General features: G+C 45.1%; 1 protein-coding gene across 1 annotated transcript in view; it reads left to right on the top strand.

Annotated features, from left to right (window-relative positions):
• The window catches only part of LOC311245311 (DNA topoisomerase I, mitochondrial), a gene marked incomplete at its 5' end in the record, with an annotated part of 133,821 nt that overhangs the window by 104,218 nt on the left and 8,576 nt on the right, over window positions 1-21,027 (top strand). Inside the window, 2 exons of the mRNA XM_084335147.1 lie at window positions 214-282; window positions 18,105-18,219. Coding sequence (XP_084191273.1) covers window positions 214-282; window positions 18,105-18,219 — 184 coding nt within the window. The remainder of the gene's footprint in view (window positions 1-213; window positions 283-18,104; window positions 18,220-21,027) is intronic.

Raw genomic sequence — 21,027 nt, 5'->3', positions numbered from 1 at the left:
ATCAATCTAGATGTTTGTATATGTACAGTATTGATGAATGTAGATGTTTGTGTATGTACAGTATTGATGACTATAGATATTTGTGTATGTACAGTATTGATGCATGTAGATGTTTGTATATGTACAGTATTGATGAATGTAGATGTTTGTGTATGTACAGTATTGATGCCAGAACCTCTTAGGTAACTCCTTTATGTTGTCCGTGTCTCCAAGGTGTTCAACAACCTGAAGCTGTTCATGGAGAATAAGGAGACGGGGGACGACCTCTTCGACCGCCTCAACGTGAGTCTCTATAAACAAAATATCATGGTGCAATACACACGTGTGATATGACGTGCAGTGATATGACGTGCAGTTATGATAGTGTTAATTTAGTCAATGGAAATTATGACTAAATATGGTCGTCAACAAAGCTTTTTCCCCTGACAAACGAGACGTCACATTAATGGAGATCATGTGACACTAACGTGACGAAATTATTCATGCAATGTCGTGGACTAAAACGACGACACAAAATGTAGTGGTTTGCAAAATAAAATCTTGCTAAATGTTTATTCAACATCAACTTCAATTTTACTTTCTACTTGCTAGCTAACAGGAACTTGTTTGCTGACAGGAAAGTAACCAACATAATTATTGTCCGTGCGGAACCCATATCCCCAACACATCGTTCCATGGGTGTGTGTCGCTCTAGTTGTATGGTCTTAGGGGCACCACTGTTATGCTGGGGGTGTTGGGAGATATGGGAGGACGGACTGGATGTTACATTGTTGTTGTGAACCTAGCGTATTAGCCATATATATTAGTGCTGTCAGGCGATTCAAAAAATTTATCTAATTAATTACAGGATTTGTAATGAATTAATCACATTTTAATCGCATAACAATTTTAGGCCTGATATTCTATAATCATATTTCAAATTGCATGTGTCCGGATGGCAGAATTCAGTACTGTATCTACAAAACCTTCTGTTTAATCATCTTCCCTTTATTAATTTGCTTAGATTTGTCAGGTCTGGTCAATTTTAGCATGGTGTTATTCACAGTCAAAGATAGTATTTTTTTTTTTTATCGGAGCTATCAATAATTTTATCGGGTTTATCGGGATGACGTCATAATTGCTGATATCGGCCCGATAATTATCGTGCATCCCTAATATATATATATATATATATATATATGGTATTAGCAGGTAGCTGTGTTGTGTATGAGAAGGGAAGTATCAACCTGTAAAACCCCATATTGAGCTGGAAATAAAGCACCGTCCATACAGAAAAGGAAACTCCTCTTTCTTCCCTAGATTACTGCATGACTGATCGCTACATTATGTTGATCCACCACAATAGAACACATTAAATAACTTACATAAGTCTAACCAGCTAGCACTAACGTTAGCTTTTTTTGTTTAGAAAAAGTTCACGACAACTTATGAGGCTGTAACTGAGTGGCAAGACTAAACAAAAAAGACAAAATCGAAAATGCTCAGACCTGTAGTTGACTAAAACTTGACTAAACGGAAAATGGATAGAGGTGACTAAATATGATAGACGAAAAAGAGCATTTGAGACATGACTAAGACTAAAACTAAAATTTCAAATAGCTGACGAAATGAACACTGGTATGATATGACGTGCAGTATGCATAGATGCCAATTGTAAGGTTTCTCCCTCCCACTACGTGACTGATACTGATTACGAGTATTAAGTATTACTAAAATAAATGAACACAAGATCTATTTTGTGAGGGTAAATATTACAGCCAATATTATGGCGGCAATATAAATGTAATGTGTTGTTGACCCTTGTTGTTGACTATGTTTGATATTACGATGGCTTGTCTTGAGGAAATTATAGGTGAACACTGTTGTTGATAATGTTTGATGTTACGATGGCTGTTCTTGATGAAATGATGATAGGGGAATACTGTTGTTGATAATGTTTGATGTTACGATGGCTGTTCTTGAGGAAATGAAGATGGGTGAACGCTGTTGTTGATAATGTTTGATGTTACGATGCGAGTCGGAGGTAGAATTTCCCTTCATTGACGAGGGCTTCGGTCACAGCGGCAATTTCCATAAAATTGTAGTGATCTGTAAAAATCGAGACACTCTGAAGGATAAATGCTTTCAGAACAGCAAATTTTGGGGGAGTTTGCAGACTGGTGTGTGTGTGTGTGGTGGAGGGGATGGAGGGGGGCAATTGCAAATTCCTAGCGGTACTGACATTTGCTACTCTAATGGAGATGGAAGAAACTGGGAGAAGACAGGGGAGGAGGCTTGGGGGTCACTGGGAAGTGTTCAGGAAGGAGATTGAACGAAGGAAGGGATATCGGTGAGATGAAAGGGGCAGAGGGAGCCTGGTAGGGAGGGAGATGGATGTGTGTGAGAGAAGGAGGGCAAGACAAATAGCAGGCCAGAAAACACCGAAGGGGAGAGAAGGGAGGAGAGACGCGAGGAGAAGGAGCGGACAGAGGAAGATGAAATGAAAACCTAGGACGTGGTGTGAAAAGAGAAGAGGTTCGCTCTGTGGATGAATGGATTGTATATAGATCCACTGTCCTCTCGACCTAGTTATCTGGCCACAGTCTGGGAGGAGGACCAGATTCATACCTGGCTGTGAAGTCGGTGTCTAGAAGAGAGAAGAGAAGCTGTTCATACACTTTTAATTCACGAGTCGTATAGATTAGTTCAAGTTTGTTTCACATGTACATTACAGTGAAATGAGAATGTGCTTCATACAGTAAAAAAGTAAGTAAAAGAGGAATAACACTATACAATACAATATACAAACTAAAGTACAACCTAAGTACAATGAAGTAAAAATGCAGGTATGGATGTACTATTGCAAATCTCTAATAAATAGATACATATGATGTAGTGAGTGTGTGCATGTGGATGTGTGTGCAATGAGTGTAGATGGATGGGTTGATGTTACATAGAGTCATTGAGCATCCTGATGGCCTGGGGATAGAAGCCCCTTCTGAGTCTCTCTGTACTGACCTTGAGATTAGCCCCCACAATACGATATTATCGAGATACTAGTCACAATATTGTAATATTGCGATTTATGACCTTTTTTGAACTGCAACTTATGTCCAGACAACTTTTGTCAAAACATTTCTTGTTTTATATCGATACTTGGCGTCAGCTGTACATACTTTCCCCCCACCCATAATATAAATCCAGTCGTTGTAAAATCGGCTGGCTCAAATAGCGCCAACAACAATGGACATCGTTTCCGTTTTTGAGAAACACAAAGTTAGCGGAGGTCTGTGTGTAGCGCACCGTGGCAATGTCCCGTAGGTCCGTCTACAAAAGATCCACCTCCTCCCTGGGTCCATATTCACAAAGCCTCTCAAAGTGGGAACACTGATCTAGAGTCAGCTTCGGTCTGTTCGTTTGAATAGAGACTATTGAAAACGGAATAATTTCAGGTAATTAACATTACATATCTCTTGTCGTGGAATTAACACAACATTATGCATACTTTTGACAATAAATAAAATCTGAATTTGTTCTTACTCGCTTGCCTGGGTAAATAAAGTTTAAATAAATGTAATGTTTAAAAAAAAATTAAAAGGGGCTTTTGAGGTGATGAAATCACCTTGTGTTTCTTTAACTGCACCACAGCCGCACTGTCGGATGGTATGAAGTAAACAAGGTGAGCCTCTGTGAATAACGTGCGTCCGGGAGACACTGTAGTGGGAACCAGGCCTCTGACTGCTCCACTAGCAGAGACTAGATCTCAGGTCCCTGGCGGCCAGGCCGGCTGAAACAGGGTGGATCTATAGTGCGAGCTCTGTTGGCCAACCCACGGTGGGTTTAAAATAAAACATGTTTTCCCCACATTCCCTCTGTACTCGTACTTGTTCACCCCATTGTTCCCCTCGTGTTCCTAGGCAACGGGGACAGTGCCAGTGCGTTGCTTTTGTATACATCTCGTGTGCGTACAGCACTATATCCAGGATTCAATGTATGTTCGTTTTCAAGGTCCCATCGATTTGTAAATGGAAAAACACACAGCCACTCCTTTCTTTACAAGTATCTCTGTTACAAAGAGAGTATGAATGTTATTTATTCAATTTGGCAACATCCACACAAACGGAGACATCTCTTCTGTCTTTGCCGTGAAAGAAAAAGAAACAGTGAAAGCATATGCAAGTGAATAGATCCAGACCCACCAGGGCGATCGTGAATAGATCCAGACCCACCAGGGCCAGCATGAATAGATCCAGGGCGATCGTGAATAGGTCCAGACCAATCGGGGCCAGTGTGAATAGGTCCAGACCCACCAGGTAGGGCTGGGCGATATGGCCTAAAAATTAAATCCCAGATTAGAATTTTTTTAAATCCGATTTACGATTTTAATCTGTTTTTTTCTCTTAAACTAGAAACACCAAGGATCATTCAAATAACCTTTGTTTTTATTTGACACAAAAAAAGTATCAAACCAAGATGAATGTCCCTATTAGGATTGAAGCGCAAACCTAACTTTCACCAATCTTCACTTAATTTATTTTTATAATAATAATATATATATAATATAAAAGGTTACTCTTGATCAAACAAAGATGAATGTCCCTATTGGGATTAATAGTGCAATAACTAGCTTTTTCACCAAACTTCACTTAAAACAAATAAAAGGTGCCTCTTGATCATCAAACAAGAATTAATTTCCCTATTGGGATTAATAAAGTGCAAATCTAACTTTCACCAAACATCACTTTTTGTAAAATAAAAGGTGACTTGAATTTTTTTTTTTTTTTTTTGAAAATCGATTTAAAAATTTTCAAAATCGTCCTAAATCATTCATTCGAATTAATCGATAATATCGATTAATCGCCCAGCCCTACCACCAGGGCCAGCGTGAATAGATCCAGACCCACCAGGGCCAGCGTGAATAGATCCAGGGCCAGCATGAATAGATCCAGACCCACCAGGGCCAGTGTGAATAGATCCAGACCCACCAGGGCCAGTGTGAATAGATCCAGACCCACCTGGGCCAGTGTGAATAGATCCAGACCCACCAGGGCCAGCGTGAATAGATCCAGACCCACCAGGGCCAGTGTGAATAGATCCAGACCCACCAGGGCCAGTGTGAATAGATCCAGGGCCAGGGTGAATAGATCCAGGGCCAGGGTGAATAGATCCAGACCCACCAGGGCCAGCGTACACCAACTGTTTACATGAGGACTGTGTAGAACCCACCATTTTTCTATTGGATGTAATTTGGACAGTTTATATGTGGACATATTTCTCTATTGGAGATATGGACATATTTCTTGCTTCCCCACCAAACTGCTTCACAACTGGTGCCAATGAAAATGAGCCTGCAAGCTAACTTCATGCTAGCAAGCCTTTCTGTCAATAACATTACCTATGGATGACTAACAATAAATATGATCTGATGATGATCTTGACAACAAGGCTGGCTAGCTATCCAGACATCTCATTGTCCCTGAATCAGTAACTTTTTCACAAACAAAGAATGCAAACGATGGTGGTAGAACTGGCAGGAAAAATGATCCTACCCTGGTAAATAAAAACGTTAAAAAAAGAAACTTGAACACACACACCACCAACACCACCAACTGGGGAGACGATACATCAGATAAGTATTCCAACACCTGCCGTTACAGTTATTCTGTCAGCATCACTTGGTAAGTGAGGGTCATTTGATTTGCTTGTTATACAGCCGTCATCCGGCCAGAGCTACGTCTCACTCTGCATCCAGAGTCCTCCATCCTTTGACAGCAGCTATGACTTGGCTACATGTTTAATTGGTGCAACCGAGAAAAAAAAACAAGTATCCAAATCAAATGTATTCCTCATGCCTACACCTCTCAAGAATGTTGGGATGACTGTAACGCTAGTTTTGTCACGCCCATGTCTCAGATTTTGTTCAGGTCACATCACTTTAACCTTTTCCTGACCCCCCCCCCCCCCCCCCCCCAACAACATTATGACAAAGGGCCTTGGGATTTGTAGTCCTAACATAGAGCCTTTGATTTTCTTTTTTAAACCAATTTTGCCATCTACTGGATGTTTTTCAAAATTACTTTTTGAAAGTTCAGCTAGAACAAGCAGGCAATTTCAGATCCCAACATATATGCACTTGTCACTGTTTACCACTCACACTCAAAGAAGTACAAGAGTAATGCAACATGAAACATTTAGTGTGATGATTAATGATAAGTGTGTTGTGTATTATTCTATAGTCTGAGGTGAGTGTGTTGTGTATACACCTGCTATCACCCCCGTGCCTACACACACACACACACACACACACACACACACACACACACACACACACACACACACACACACACACACACACACATATCACACACACACACACACATATCACACACACACACACACACACAGATCACACACACAGATCACACACACACGCACACATATCACACACACACACACAGATCACACACACAGATCACACACACGGATCACACACACGGATCACACACACGGATCACACACACGGATCACACACACGGATCACACACACGGATCACACACAGACACACACAGACACACACAGAACACACACACACACACAACACACACACAGATCACACACACACACAGATCACACACACACAGATCACACACACACGATCACACACGCAGATCACACACACACACACACACACTTTTATGCTGGGTCCAGCTGTTTTCTTTTCGGTTCAGTTCACTACACAGTTCAGCCGCTGCGGTTGAACTGCAACATAGGTTTCCCGTTTCCCCCTCTCCTCCAGCAGAGGCCAGCTGACACCCGGCGGGTCAGCGCTGTGATTGGTGAGAAATTACACTGCTGTGATCGGCGCAGAAAGTGCAAGCGGGGGGGTGCTTGCATGGACAGATGAGAGGGAGGTTAATATGAAACGGAGAGAGAGACATGTATGACCAAGGCGAGAGAGATCAGGCAGGAGGGATAGTGACGATGGGGTACAGGGAGGCTTGCGAGGAGAGAAAATGGTGAGGCGTTAGGAGATTGATGGGGAGGACGAAGGGGTGGCGTGCCTCACCCCTCTGACCTCCAGTGAACCAGGAAATGTCAGGGTGTGTAGGAGGGGGAATGGTAATGGCTGCTGTAGGTGGGCGTGATTGACACCCTTGAAAGGCCAGACCATGGTGTTGTGAGAGAAGGGGAAGCGTGGGAGGGGAGGTAAGGTGCAGGCTGTCCAGGTAAGGGGCGGTAAGGGGCAGGCTGTCCAGGTAAGGGGAGGTAAGGGGCAGGCTGTCCAGGTAAGGGGAGGTACAGTAAGGGGCAGGCTGTCCAGGTAAGGGGAGGTAAGGGGCAGGCTGTCCAGGTAAGGGGAGGTAAGGGGCAGGCTGTCCAGGTAAGGGGAGGTAAGGGGCAGGCTGTCCAGGTAAGGGGAGGTAAGGGGCAGGCTGTCCAGGTAAGGGGAGGTAAGGGGCAGGCTGTCCAGGTAAGGGGAGGTAAGAGGCAGGCTGTCCAGGTAAGGGGAGGTAAGAGGCAGGCTGTCCAGGTAAGGGGCAGGCTGTCCAGGTAAGGGGAGGCTGGCAGGATAATGTGGATGAAATACCTCAGGTGAGGCTGGGTGGGGGGGGTGTCAGCGTGGAGTGCCGGGCCAGAAGGGGGAGGTATGGGTCGGACGAGAGGTAATGAGGGTGTCTCCTCTGACGCGCCGGACCCAAGAAACCCCATGACCACTAGCTCTCCGTCGGGTCTGAACGCGGCACGTCAAGAAGTTAACCGACAGCCTCATGGAGAAAACAGTTGCTCACCACGGAGACGATGTCTGGCGTCTCTCATCCCGTAAGGAATTGCTGGCGTTACATTAAAGTGCAGTAAAAAGACAGTTTATTTGACGGTTTGTCTGTGTTACCAAGGCAACGGGCTGTCTGTGTGTGCACACGGGCACGATGGCATGACATGTGTCTGACTCGTCAGGCTAAAGAGGGTAGTGAGTGGCAGCCAGCTTTGCTGGGAGTGAGAGAGAGGGGGGGGGGTGAAGGCGATGGATGAAGGACAACATCTATAGTGCTTGTCTAGTACTTGGACACAAAGTGCTTGACGATGTAAAAGGTGTCGAGGACAACGCTGCACTGGATCAAGAATAGGGCTGAGTGGTTTAGAAAAGAACATCTAATCAGGATTATTCTAAGTGCAATAAGTGTCAGAACATTAGAAGGAATAATCATTTCTCATTATTATTATTTTTATTTATTCAAATTGTCATCGAAAACATAATGATGATAATGGTGTGATCTGTACGAACATGTTTTCTTAAAGTCTTTAGAACATGATTGTAGGCCAGGACTTCTCTGCAGCACCACAACACTTAATTTAGTGGTATTTTGACACACATTTCACCTTTAACAAAGGCCAGCTGGCAGAACAACGGCACCATGTGACAGACTGACACGGTGATATAGGCTAGCTGGTGAAGGCAGAACAATGGCACCATGTGACAGACTGACATGGTGATATAGGCTAGCTGGTGAAGGCAGAACAACAGTACCATGTGACAGACTGACATCGTGATATAGGCTAGCTGGTGAAGGCAGAACAACAGTACCATGTGACAGACTGACATGGTGATATAGGCTAGCTGGTGAAGGCAGAACAATGGCACCATGTGACAGACTGACATGGTGATATAGGCTAGCTGGTGAAGGCAGAACAACAGTACCATGTGACAGACTGACATCGTGATATAGGCTAGCTGGTGAAGGCAGAACAATGGCACCATGTGACAGACTGACATGGTGATATAGGCTAGCTGGTGAAGGCAGAACAACAGTACCATGTGACAGACTGACATGGTGATATAGGCTAGCTGGTGAAGGCAGAACAACAGCACCATGTGACAGACTGACATGGTGATATAGGCTAGCTGGTGAAGGCAGAACAATGACACCATGTGACAGACTGACACGGTGATATCTATTTGTGGTGTGACTGGTCATATTGTGGTGGGCCGCCCTGAATAGGTCTGTGGAAAACTAGGTACACACACACACACACACACACACACACACACACACACACACACACACACACAAGGTACAGTACCTTCCAGATGGATGGTTCCTATGGGTGTTGTAGCAGAGGCTCCTCTCAGTGTCGTCTGCGTTTCAGACAGCTGTCGGTATCGTAGTGGGTTTCACCTGCTGTCATGTCAGACGGGCTCACAGGCCGACCACTTAAATTCTCCAGTCTGACGAAAAGACATGTTAGCACAGCTTTTTCCCCCCTTCTTCAACCAGTGCCAGCCTGCTACCACCAACAATAACCTATGTAACTGAGAAACATTAATTACTCTGCTACGCCCGGTGCTGCAGTCTCGGACATGTAACCTGTGGGGGATTTTCTCCTAATGTATCATTGTCAAATGAAAAGGTAAAGGGAACCATTTGCTACGTTCTATAGGTCCTTGTTCCTGTTGCCGTCCTTTGGCATATTTCATTATTTATCTCCCCTGTTGCCTGTGATGCATTACCCACCAGCCTACCGCTTACTGTAAAGAACCATTTCCTGGGAATTGAGCCAAAGAACTCACAAAATTGGAACAAATAAAAGCACAAAGCAGATAATTGGGTCTGCGGTAAGTAACGACAACGGACATGTATTTATTTATTTATTTTTTACAAACATTAGAAGACTGCATAACTGGGGTCTTGAGCAGAGACACATTTACAAAATACTAGGGAATGGGTAAAGCAATGGAAACAATGCAAAGAAAACTAATAATACTAGTAATCTCTATCTCTATACAAATAAAGTTATTATTATTATCTCGACCCAGTTTATAACCACACTAAATCGGCTTACAATTGTTTATTAGGATCCCCAATTAGCTACATAATTGCAGCAGCTATTCTTCCCCTGGTCCACACAAAGCTTGCATTGAAATTGACGATTTAAATAATATCATTCTTAACATCATAATAATGTTGTTGCAATGCATAAGTCCCAATACAGTGTATTTGACCACATAATTGTAACTCGCCAATGCAATCACATTTGAAAAACTATTTCCCATAACGTTCTTAACTCATTGCATATAACACAAGCTCAAACATAAACATAAAGACAGACAACACGCTCATCACAGAAAAGCTGGATGTAGCCAATTACTTAAATAGTTTCTTCACAAACATAGCCACAACACTGGTAAACAAACTACCCTCCCACTCAGGGCATTATGGGGTAGATCACATAGTAGCATACTACAAGAATCTAGGGGTCCACAAAGACGACTTCAAACTGGAAATGGTAACAACAGATGAGGTACTCAAAAAACTGAGCGCCCTCCAACCCAACAAGGCCACTGGCCATGACAACATCCCCTCCAAATTCCTCAGAGACTCAGCAGCCGCCATCACCCCAGTCATCACACACATAATAAACCTCTCCATAAAACAGGGACACGTCCCCAAGGACTTCAAAATTGCGAGAGTGACCCCTCTGCACAAAAAAGGCAGTAAATTAGACCCAGGCAACTACCGCCCTGTTTCTATCCTTACCTCCATCTCGAAAGTCATGGAAAAAATTGTATACGAACAGGTCGAAAAATACCTTGCGGAAAAAAATCTAATCTACGAATTCCAATCTGGCTTCAGAACATCCCACTCCACTGACACATGCCTTCTCTATTTAAACGACCACATCAAACAAGAGGTGGACGCGGGCAAATACTGCGGCATGGTCATGCTGGACCTACAAAAGGCCTTCGACACTGTCAATCACACCATTCTGATTGACAAGCTAAAAGCAATTGGTTTTGATAGTCTATCAGTGAGCTGGATGCAATCCTACCTGGAGGGGAGAGAGCAGATGGTGGAGGTAAACGGTACCCTATCCCCCCCCCTCACAGTAAGCTGTGGTGTTCCACAAGGAAGCATACTAGGTCCGCTACTGTTCCTAATTTATGCAAATGACATGTCGTCAGCTTGTGACTGCAACTTGTTCCTGTTTGCGGACGACTCAGCCCTGCTGGTCTCTGACAAGAACAAGTTACAGGTTGAAAAAACCCTCAGCTCAGAACTAGGCAAAATCTGCATATGGCTCGCTGATAACAAACTATCATTACACATGGGTAAAACAGAGTCCATTCTCTTCGGTTCAAATAACAAACTCAGCAAGACCGACGGCTTCTCAGTTACAGTGGGTGACAATATTGTCACAAGGAAAGAAGATATTACCTACCTGGGTTCCATCCTAGAGGCAAATCTTTCCTGTGACAAAATGGCATCCAATGTAATAAAAAAAAGTCAACCAACGAACTCGATTCTTGTACCGGATCTCCTCACTGGTAAACAAGAATACCCTGAAGACTCTAGCAGGAGCACTCATTCAAGGGTACTACGACTATGCTTGCACCTCATGGTACCAAAGCACCTCAAAGGCGCTAAAAACAAAATTACAAACATCTCAAAACAAACTGGTCAGACTACTGCTTGACCTTACTCCTAGAACCCACCTCACCCCTGCCCACTTTGACAACCTAGGATGGCTTAGAGTAGACGACAGAGTACAGCAACTTGCAATGGGCCTGGTCTACAAGATACACTACACGACCAAGGTACCCATGTACATGACAAAATACTTCCCAAAGGTCAGTGAATACCACGATCACAACACCAGAGGGAGCTCCACAAATCATGTTAAACCCAGATTCGGCTCAAACAAGGGACTAAACACGTTTCGCAATTATGCCACATCAATGTGGAACGCCCTACCCAAAGCTGTAAAGGAATGTGAATCACTACCCACTTTCAAAAACACTCTCAAAAAACACCTAAGGGAGACCGCAACTCGAAACTGGCCCCTGTAAATGTCCGAACACAACCCCCTCCAATGTACAGTAAATTACCAAGTATGGTCTTGTCAATAATCCAATGTACAGTGTTTGTTTGTACAGGTGTACAGTGTCCCCCACCCACCCCTCCTACCCAACCCCCCCCCCCCCACTCCTACCCAACCCAAACAGTCACAAACAGTACTGTAATTGCAAATCTGGTATGTCATAAATGTATAGATGTAGCAGTACTGTCTATCGGTATGTCATGTATGTCACATATGTTACGATGAATTGAAAATGGGGGACCCTGATGTAAACAAGACGAAAGTCTTTCTCTGGTCTGCATCCCCTTAACAATTGTATGTATTGAGCTGTACTGTACTGTACCCATTCTGCAATCTGTTAATAAAGTTTTCAATCAATCAATCAATCAAGTTAACACATGCCTCCATGTCTTGTGGAGCTGCTGTCACTTCTGAATGACTGAAATGTAACCTTCATACTTTTCAATAATTGTCATCGGCTGGCATGGCCTCACAAATAACTGTCCAAATAACGATAACAAATGGTGATATGGTTTTGTAGGATGGCAGAGAGATACAGAGGCCGTCTGTAACCGGAAGGTCACTGGCCCGATCCATGACACCTTCAGGAGGGTGTATTCTGGCCCGATCCATGACACCTTCAGGAGGGTGTATTCTGGCCCGATCCATGACACCTTCAGGAGGGTGTATTCTGGCCCGATCCATGACACCTTCAGGAGGGTGTATTCTGGCCCGATCCATGACACATTCAGGAGGGTGTATTCTGGCCCGATCCATGACACCTTCAGGAGGGTGTATTCTGGCCCGATCCATGACACCTTCAGGAGGGTGTATTCTGGCCCGATCCAAGACACCTTCAGGAGGGTGTATTCTGGCCCGATCCATGACACCGTCAGGAGGGTGTATTCTGGCCCGATCCAAGACACCTTCAGGAGGGTGTATTCTGGCCCGATCCATGACACCGTCAGGAGGGTGTATTCTGGCCCGATCCAAGACACCTTCAGGAGGGTGTATTCTGGCCCGATCCATGACACAGTCAGGAGGGTGTATTCTGGCCCGATCCATGACACAGTCAGGAGGGTGTATTCTGGCCCCATGACACAGTCAGGAGGGTGTATTCTGGCCCCATGACACAGTCAGGAGGGTGTATTCTGGCCCCATGACAGTCAGGAGGGTGTATTCTGGCCCCATGACACCTTCAGGAGGGTGTATTCTGGCCCGATCCAAGACACCTTCAGGAGGGTGTATTCTGGCCCCATGACACAGTCAGGAGGGTGTATTCTGGCCCCATGACACAACAGTCAGGAGGGTGTATTCTGGCCCCATGACACAACACAGTCAGGAGGGTGTATTCTGGCCCCATGACACAACACAGTCAGGAGGGTGTATTCTGGCCCCATGACACAGTCAGGAGGGTGTATTCTGGCCCCATCTAAGACACCTTCAGGAGGGTGTATTCTGGCCCCATGACACAGTCAGGAGGGTGTATTCTGGCCCCATGACACAGTCATGAGGGTGTATTCTGGCCCCATTACACAGTCATGAGGGTGTATTCTGGCCCCATGACACCGTCAGGAGGGTGTATTCTGGCCACATGACAGTCAGGAGGGTGTATTCTGGCCCCATGACACCGTCAGGAGGGTGTATTCTGGCCCCATGACACAGTCAGGAGGGTGTATTCTGGCCCCATGACACAGTCAGGAGGGTGTATTCTGGCCCCATGACACAGTCAGGAGGGTGTATTCTGGCCCCATGACACAGTCATGAGGATGTATTCTGGCCCCATGACACAGTCATGAGGGTGTATTCTGGCCCGATTCAAGACACCTTCAGGAGGGTGTATTCTGGCCCGATTCAAGACATTCCAGTTGTGAGCTGGAATCTGGAGGGTTGCTGGTGTTAAAACTAACCTAACCATCTCTTGTCAAATTGCTTATTGAGCAAGACACTGACACTGCTTTAGGGGTGCTACTCCATGGGCAACCCTGTATTCTAACCGAATGCATTCTTATTTCTTAATAATACACATTAAAAGTATCCTCCTCTTCTGATTAGATAATTATGTAATAATTAGGGATGCTCGATATTGGCTTTTTTACCGATACCGATATACCGATATTGTCCAACTCTTAATTTCCGATACCGATATCAACCGATACCGATATATGCAGGGTCCCCCCCCCCCCCCCCCCAAAACGGAATAATTTCAGGCAATTAACATTACATATCTCTTGTTGTGGAATTAACACAACATTATGCATACTTTTGACAATAAATAAAATCAGAATTTGTTCTTACCTGCTTGCCTGGGTAAATAAAGGTTATAGAAATGTAAAAAAAAAACAATATTTTCCGATATCACATTTGAATGCAGATATCGGCCGATAATATCCCTAGTAATAATACAGGGGTATACATCAGATGAGGAAGCTGGTAATACTACAGGGGTATACTAGCATAATGGGATGAGGGACATGGTAATACTACAGGGGTATACTAGCACATATGAGGGACATGGTAATACTACAGGGGTATACTAGCATATTTCAGATGGGGGAGTATGCTATTCCAACTAAAACAAGCTCAGGTTTTGTGTGCCTGTGTGAAAGTCAGGTCTTGCCATAATGCAATCTGAATTTGCGGCATGATCCTCGCTCACATAATTATTGTATCCTGAATGTCTGCACTTGAGGTGAAAGCAGGCAGCATCCTTCACGAGTGGCCAATTAGAAGCCATTATTGTGACCAGGCTACACGGCGTCCCACGACGACACAGATAATGACTGATTTTCTACAATGTATTCTAATGCGGTCTTTCCAGACTCTTACAGTACGTGACTGTGTTTGACTCGAGCCCCGTGAGATTAGACTCTTTAAGATTTAGATTAGTCGGACTTAAGACCGACTTGGGTTTTGAGCAAGATGGAGTCGTCCACATCTACGGAAGACTGTGCTTCCCATACGTTCACAAGGATTTGTGGTGGAGGCAATGGATTCCCCCGACGCGACAGTCGGAGGTGTGGAAGTTCCTTTCAATGTCTTTTATTCACACCTCCTTTTCCTCTCCTCACCTGGTCGTCCCTCCCCCCTGTATCCTGCTTTTCCTCTCTCCTCACCTGGTCGTCCCTCCCCCCTGTATCCTCCTTTTCCTCTCTCACCTGGTCCCCCCCCCCCCCCCCCCCCTATCCTCCTTTTCCTCTCCTCACCTGGTCGTCCCTCCCCCCTGTATCCTGCTTTTCCTCTCTCCTCACCTGGTCGTCCCTCCCCCCTGTATCCTCCTTTTCCTCTCCTCACCTGGTCGTCCCTCCCCCCTGTATCCTGCTTTTCCTCTCTCCTCACCTGGTCGTCCCTCCCCCCTGTATCCTCCTTTTCCTCTCTCACCTGGTCCCCCCCCCCCCCCCCCCCTATCCTCCTTTTCCTCTCCTCACCTGGTCGTCCCTCCCCCCTGTATCCTGCTTTTCCTCTCTCCTCACCTGGTCGTCCCTCCCCCCTGTATCCTCCTTTTCCTCTCTCACCTGGTCCCCCCCCCCCCCCCTATCCTCCTTTTCCTCTCCTCACCTGGCCATCCCTCCCCCCTGTATCCTCCTTTTCCTCTCTCCTCACCTGGTCGTCCCTCCCCCCTGTATCCTCCTTTTCCTCTCTCCTCACCTGGTCCCCCCCCCCCCCCCCGTATCCTCCTTTTCCTCTCTCCTCACCTGGCCGTCCCTCCCCCCTGTATCCTCCTTTTCCTCTCTCCTCACCTGGTCATCCCTCCCCCCTGTATCCTCCTTTTCTTCTCTCCTCACCTGGTCGTCCCTCCCCCCTGTATCCTCCTTTTCCCCTCTCCTCACCTGGTCGTCCCTCCCCCCTGTATCCTCCTTTTCCTCTTTCCTCACCTGGTCGTCCCTCCCCCCTGTATCCTCCTTTTCCTCTTTCCTCACCTGGTCGTCCCCCCCCCCGTATCCTCCTTTTCCTCTCTCCTCACCTGGTCAGCCCTCCCCCTATATCCTCCTTTTCCTCTCTCCTCACATGGTCGTCCCTCCCCCCCGTATCCTCCTTTTCCTCTCTCCTCACCTGGTCGTCCCTCCCCCCTGTATCCTCCTTTTCTTCTCTCCTCACCTGGTCGTCCCTCCCCCCTGTATCCTCCTTTTCCTCTTTCCTCACCTGGTCGTCCCTCCCCCCTGTATCCTCCTTTTCCTCTTTCCTCACCTGGTCGTCCCTCCCCCCTGTATCCTCCTTTTCCTCTTTCCTCACCTGGTCGTCCCTCCCCCCTGTATCCTCCTTTTCCTCTTTCCTCACCTGGTCGTCCCTCCCCCCTGTATCCTCCTTTTCCTCTCTCCTCACCTGGTCGTCCCTCCCCCCCGTATCCTCCTTTTCCTCTCTCCTCACCTGGTCGTCCCTCCCCCCCGTATCCTCCTTTTCCTCTCTCCTCACCTGGTCATCCCTCCCCCCTGTATCCTCCTTTTCCTCTTTCCTCACCTGGTCGTCCCCCCCCCCCCCCCCCGTATCCTCCTTTTCCTCTCTCCTCACCTGGTCGTCCCTCCCCCCTGTATCCTCCTTTTCCTCTCTCCTCACCTGGTCGTCCCTCCCCCCCTGTATCCTCCTTTTCCTCTCTCCTCACCTGGTCAGCCCTCCCCCTGTATCCTCCTGAGCGACGAGACACGGGCGACACCGGCAGCGGCAGGCCGGGGAACACGGGGAGGGGCGTCACATTTGGCCCTTCAGACTCTCACACCGTCATTAGAATGGCAAGGGCAGGACAGGGTTCTTCATTAGCGATGCAGATGTGTGTGTGTGTGTGTGTGCTGACACCCTCCGCTACATGGTTTCTAATGTGATCCGGCAGTGAGAGAGAGAGAGAGAGACGGCGGTCTGTCTGAGGGACTAGGGGACGGACACGTCCTGACCCTGCTCTGATTAAACCAACCGCATCATTATCCTCGTCTTCATCATCACCATCATCCTCATTACTCATTTGGCCCAAAGTTATAGGGCCAGCGCCAACTCATCTAGATTGCTTCTCATCCACGTGTGTGTGTGGTGATTAATCTGTATTTAGATATGGTGTGTATGCTTCCTTGTGTGTGTGCCATGCTTGCGCGTGCACCTTGACTAGCGGAGCTGCACCATGAGCAGGTGTCAGTGTTTCTCACAGGCTGGTAGGTTATTTGTGGTGGTCAAGATGTACGTACAACACAATGAGTCCTGTTAATTTGTCTGTGTCAAATTTATCAAAACTGTTTGTGGTGGGCCTTGGTTATCTGCCACAAATGCATGTGTTTATTTGCCTGCCTTTCTACCCATAACTAGTGCTAGTGATGAGGGAGAGCTGTCTGTAAGAATGGTCTGAAATAGTTTTTAAGGGAGAGCTGTCTCTAAGAATGGTCTGAAATAGTTTTTTTAATGGAGAGCTGCCTGTAAGAAGGGTCTGAAATAGATGGATATTTGTATTTGTCCACTTTCATGGTCTTTGGCTTCACCATGGTTGCAATCAACAAGACAACACAATACAAACGCCACACGGGCACAAAAAAACCCAAACAGTCCAATACTGTACACTACATAGGCAAAAAGAGAAACAACAAAAACAGGGACAGAGCTTCAGGTACCTAACCTAACCAGTACCATGGTTAAAATTAAAATCTAAATTCATCGGGGCAATGAATTGTGGGATGAACATTAAATATGTTTTTTTGGGGCTAGAGGAACTCTATATAGCGCCTTCCAGATGGAAGCATGTCAAACTCACCACATAGTTTTTGATTGTGGAGGAACTTTGAGAATCTACAGGATTCACAGGACCATTTCATTGTTGCCTAGCAGGACCGGGGATCAAAGGTGAATGTAGGGTACAAGCTTTTTGGAAGAATGTAACTATATAATAATAAACAAATCTCTAATGTGACATCTCTTTAGAAGCCAGGGCTGATGGACAGGAGCTAATGGCAGTTTAACTGTAATCTACATCAATACCTGTACAGCCGTCAGAGGGCATTAATAACATGGGCTTTTTTAATCTCCTCGCTGCCCTAATTGATGATGATGATAATGTAGGCAGCAAAGTGTATCTTATGGCTTCTAATGTGCAACAGTGTTTTTACAGGTGGATCTGGGGGTTGAACGGTGATACTGCAGTGCCATCTAGTGTCTGTAGAAGTCATGACTCATTTGACATGGTCTGTCCATAATAAAATTGCTATACTATAATCTGATGCTGTATTAATGCAAATCATTAATTAGAGACTGCCTTCTCTCCCTCTCTCTCCTCCTCTTATCCCTCTCTCTCTAGACGGCCATGTTGAACAAGCACCTGGGCTCTCTGATGGCTGGTCTGACGGCCAAGGTCTTCAGGACATACAACGCCTCCATCACTCTGCAGCAGCAGCTCAAAGTACTCTCTAATAGTGGGTCACACACACACACTGCTGTTAACATTACCTAACGAGTGCTAGTTCAGTGGTTTCCAGAGTGGGTGACGTGGCACCCTGGTGTGCAGTGATGACGGTCATGGGGGCCCGTGCACAATCTGCTTATTTCACATTCTAATTCTACATAATAAATGTTACACGTCTTATAAAGACTTGCTTTAATGACATGTCAACAGGTTCATAAGCTGATTCAACTAGATATTGTTAATATGTTTAAATTGCATCATATTTAATAGATTATACTCGCTACTGAATGTGTATGTTGCAAGTATGGTTTCTCACTCACACTATTTTCAACTGTAGTAGGCCCAACTCGATTATCTTCAACAGATTTGAAGAAATAGTTGAGGAAATACAGTAACTTTGGCTGTCACTTAACTTTTCTTAGCGTGTTAATCATATTCTAGGCTTGCGTTACTCAGTAGGGGCTGCGGTCATAAGGACAAGCATTAGAAATGGTTAGGGAAAGTAATCATAAGTACTTATTGGTCACAGGAGTCTTCAATAACGTTGAATAGTGATCCATTTTGTGAATAAATTGGTTCAAGTTCTTTATTTGTCAAATACACAACAATACAGGGGGCATTGCAGGTAATGGAATTGTTGTGTTTAGTGCTCAGACTCAACCGTGCACAATTAACTGCTTCTGCGCCAAGCACGAGTTTACTCGTTTTTATGATCGTTGTTTCCTTTATTCGCTATTGCCATTCATAATTCATCCAGCAAGGCGCTGGGAGACTCTGGACTCTGTCTGATATTGCAACGGCTCAATACCGCCGCCTGGTGGATTTCGGGCGATGTTGCACCCACTCTAAACCGGATGGGGCTATCTGTGCATCGGTGAAAATGTTCCGGGCAGAGCTCTCTTGTTATGTGGATCCAGACAAACACTCTAGTGCATTTGATCGCTTTCGAGACTCAAGAATCAATATGCTTTCGGCGTTTATATCGTCGTACAAACGGAAAACGCAGATGGAAATCAAATAATTGGAATATTTTTTCTCCAGACTCATCGGCCACAGGTAAGAGGAATCTAATGTTAATTCCAGCTCGATTGTCCATTTATTTCATTGCAATCCATCTGATCAACGTATGATGTCGTACTAAAGAAAGCCGTTACTGACAATCAAGAAATCATAAATGCCCCCCCCTTTCCTTCACGCTTGATGGAGCATAATGTATACCGATCATATGCATTTGAATTTTTTTATGTAGCGTGTATAGGGACGAAACGCCAATTTTATGTATAATATGAGTCGGGCCTATAACTCGCGTTCTAGGAATTACTGCAGACCACTCTAAAAACATACTTATATTCACGACGGTATTAACACGACAATGTATGAATGGAAAAATATAACGTTCCCACATCCGGATACGATAGATACCCGATGTTGAATGGGCCATAGTAATGTCGATATAGCTATAATATTTAAAGTTATAGCCCTGCAAAGAAGGTGAGCGACTCCATAGGCTTACAGCACTGGCAGTGAGCGCTATAAGATGGTCAAACTGCGTGGCAGACAATGTGTTAAACAACAATTAATACAAGAATGGTAATGATAAGTAGTAGTAGTAGTAAGATCAAATGTGATTAATTGTAGAAAGAAAAGGAAAAAATTAATGTATTGAGTTGCCCTAGGGATAACATTTGCAGTTGACTAGAGGAGAGGTCTGCCTTTTCACCAAAGAATTCCGAAATATTCCAAGCCTTTATTTCTTTCAATTTTGATGATTATGGCTTACAGCTAATGAAAACCCAAAATTCTCTATTTGAGAAATGTCGGCCCACTGAAAAGTATGCACTCAATATTTGGTTGGGGCTCCTTTTGCATGAATCAATGCGGTGTGGCATGGAGGCAACCAATATATTTCCTCAATATTCTAATTAATTAACCCTTTCACTGCCACACGACAGCCGGTTAACCCTTTCACTGTGACAATACAGAAGGTTAGCCCTTTACTATCACACAACCGACAGCGATGCTCCATCATTAGCATCATTAGCTCCGCGGATGGAGCATTGCCGTCTGTTGTGTGATAGTAAAGGGTTAACCTTCTGTCGTGTGGCAGTGAAAGGGCTAAGATGCACCTGTATAAATAGGCCAGGATGCCGAGGTCTGTCGGGCTTTGCATGCATCTTGGTGAAGAGAGCACACTTGGCACTCAAGCTGTGTTGTTATTCTCCTCTTCTCTCACAGCCAGCCTTTTACATTTCAGCAGGATGGAAACAAGTGGGGAAACTAGAGGAATGTTTGGATTAGTTGTTTGCTAATTAGGTCGATAAAGAAAGAATAGCATTTCTCCTCTCTCCATGCGCAGTTCAAACTTAAGCATTATGACGGCACACAGAGATAGACGGGCATGAAAATAAGTGTAAACTAGGGACATTTTTATGTCTTTTTCTAGGCTATGCCAAGAAAGTGGATAATTGCAGTATATATTCGAAACCATTACAATTAGCACTGACGTATCTCTCTCTCTACAACTTACCTTCTGTGTGCAGACTTGAACAAGAAAGTTAAATCCTTCTCATGTATATCTCGGGTGTTACTGAACAAGTTGTAAACTAGGGGGTAAGGTATCTTTCTCATAGGTAATCGTAGGTAATATCTATACACCAACAGGGTAGGTAAGATGTATACACCAAAAGTGGAGGTACGATGTATACACCAACAGGGTAGGTGAGATGTATACACCAACAAGTCATTCAGCTCTGAACTCTGTTACCAGTTTCTCTAGTCCTTCAGCTCTGAACTCTGTTACCAGTTTATCTAGTCCTTC

The sequence above is a fragment of the Notolepis coatsorum genome, assembly GCF_963971535.1.
Source record: "Notolepis coatsorum genome assembly, chromosome: 18".
Lineage (NCBI taxonomy): Eukaryota > Metazoa > Chordata > Actinopteri > Aulopiformes > Paralepididae > Notolepis > Notolepis coatsorum.
Note: the sequence above shows the minus strand (reverse complement) of the source record. Positions and strands in the feature narration are given on the sequence as shown.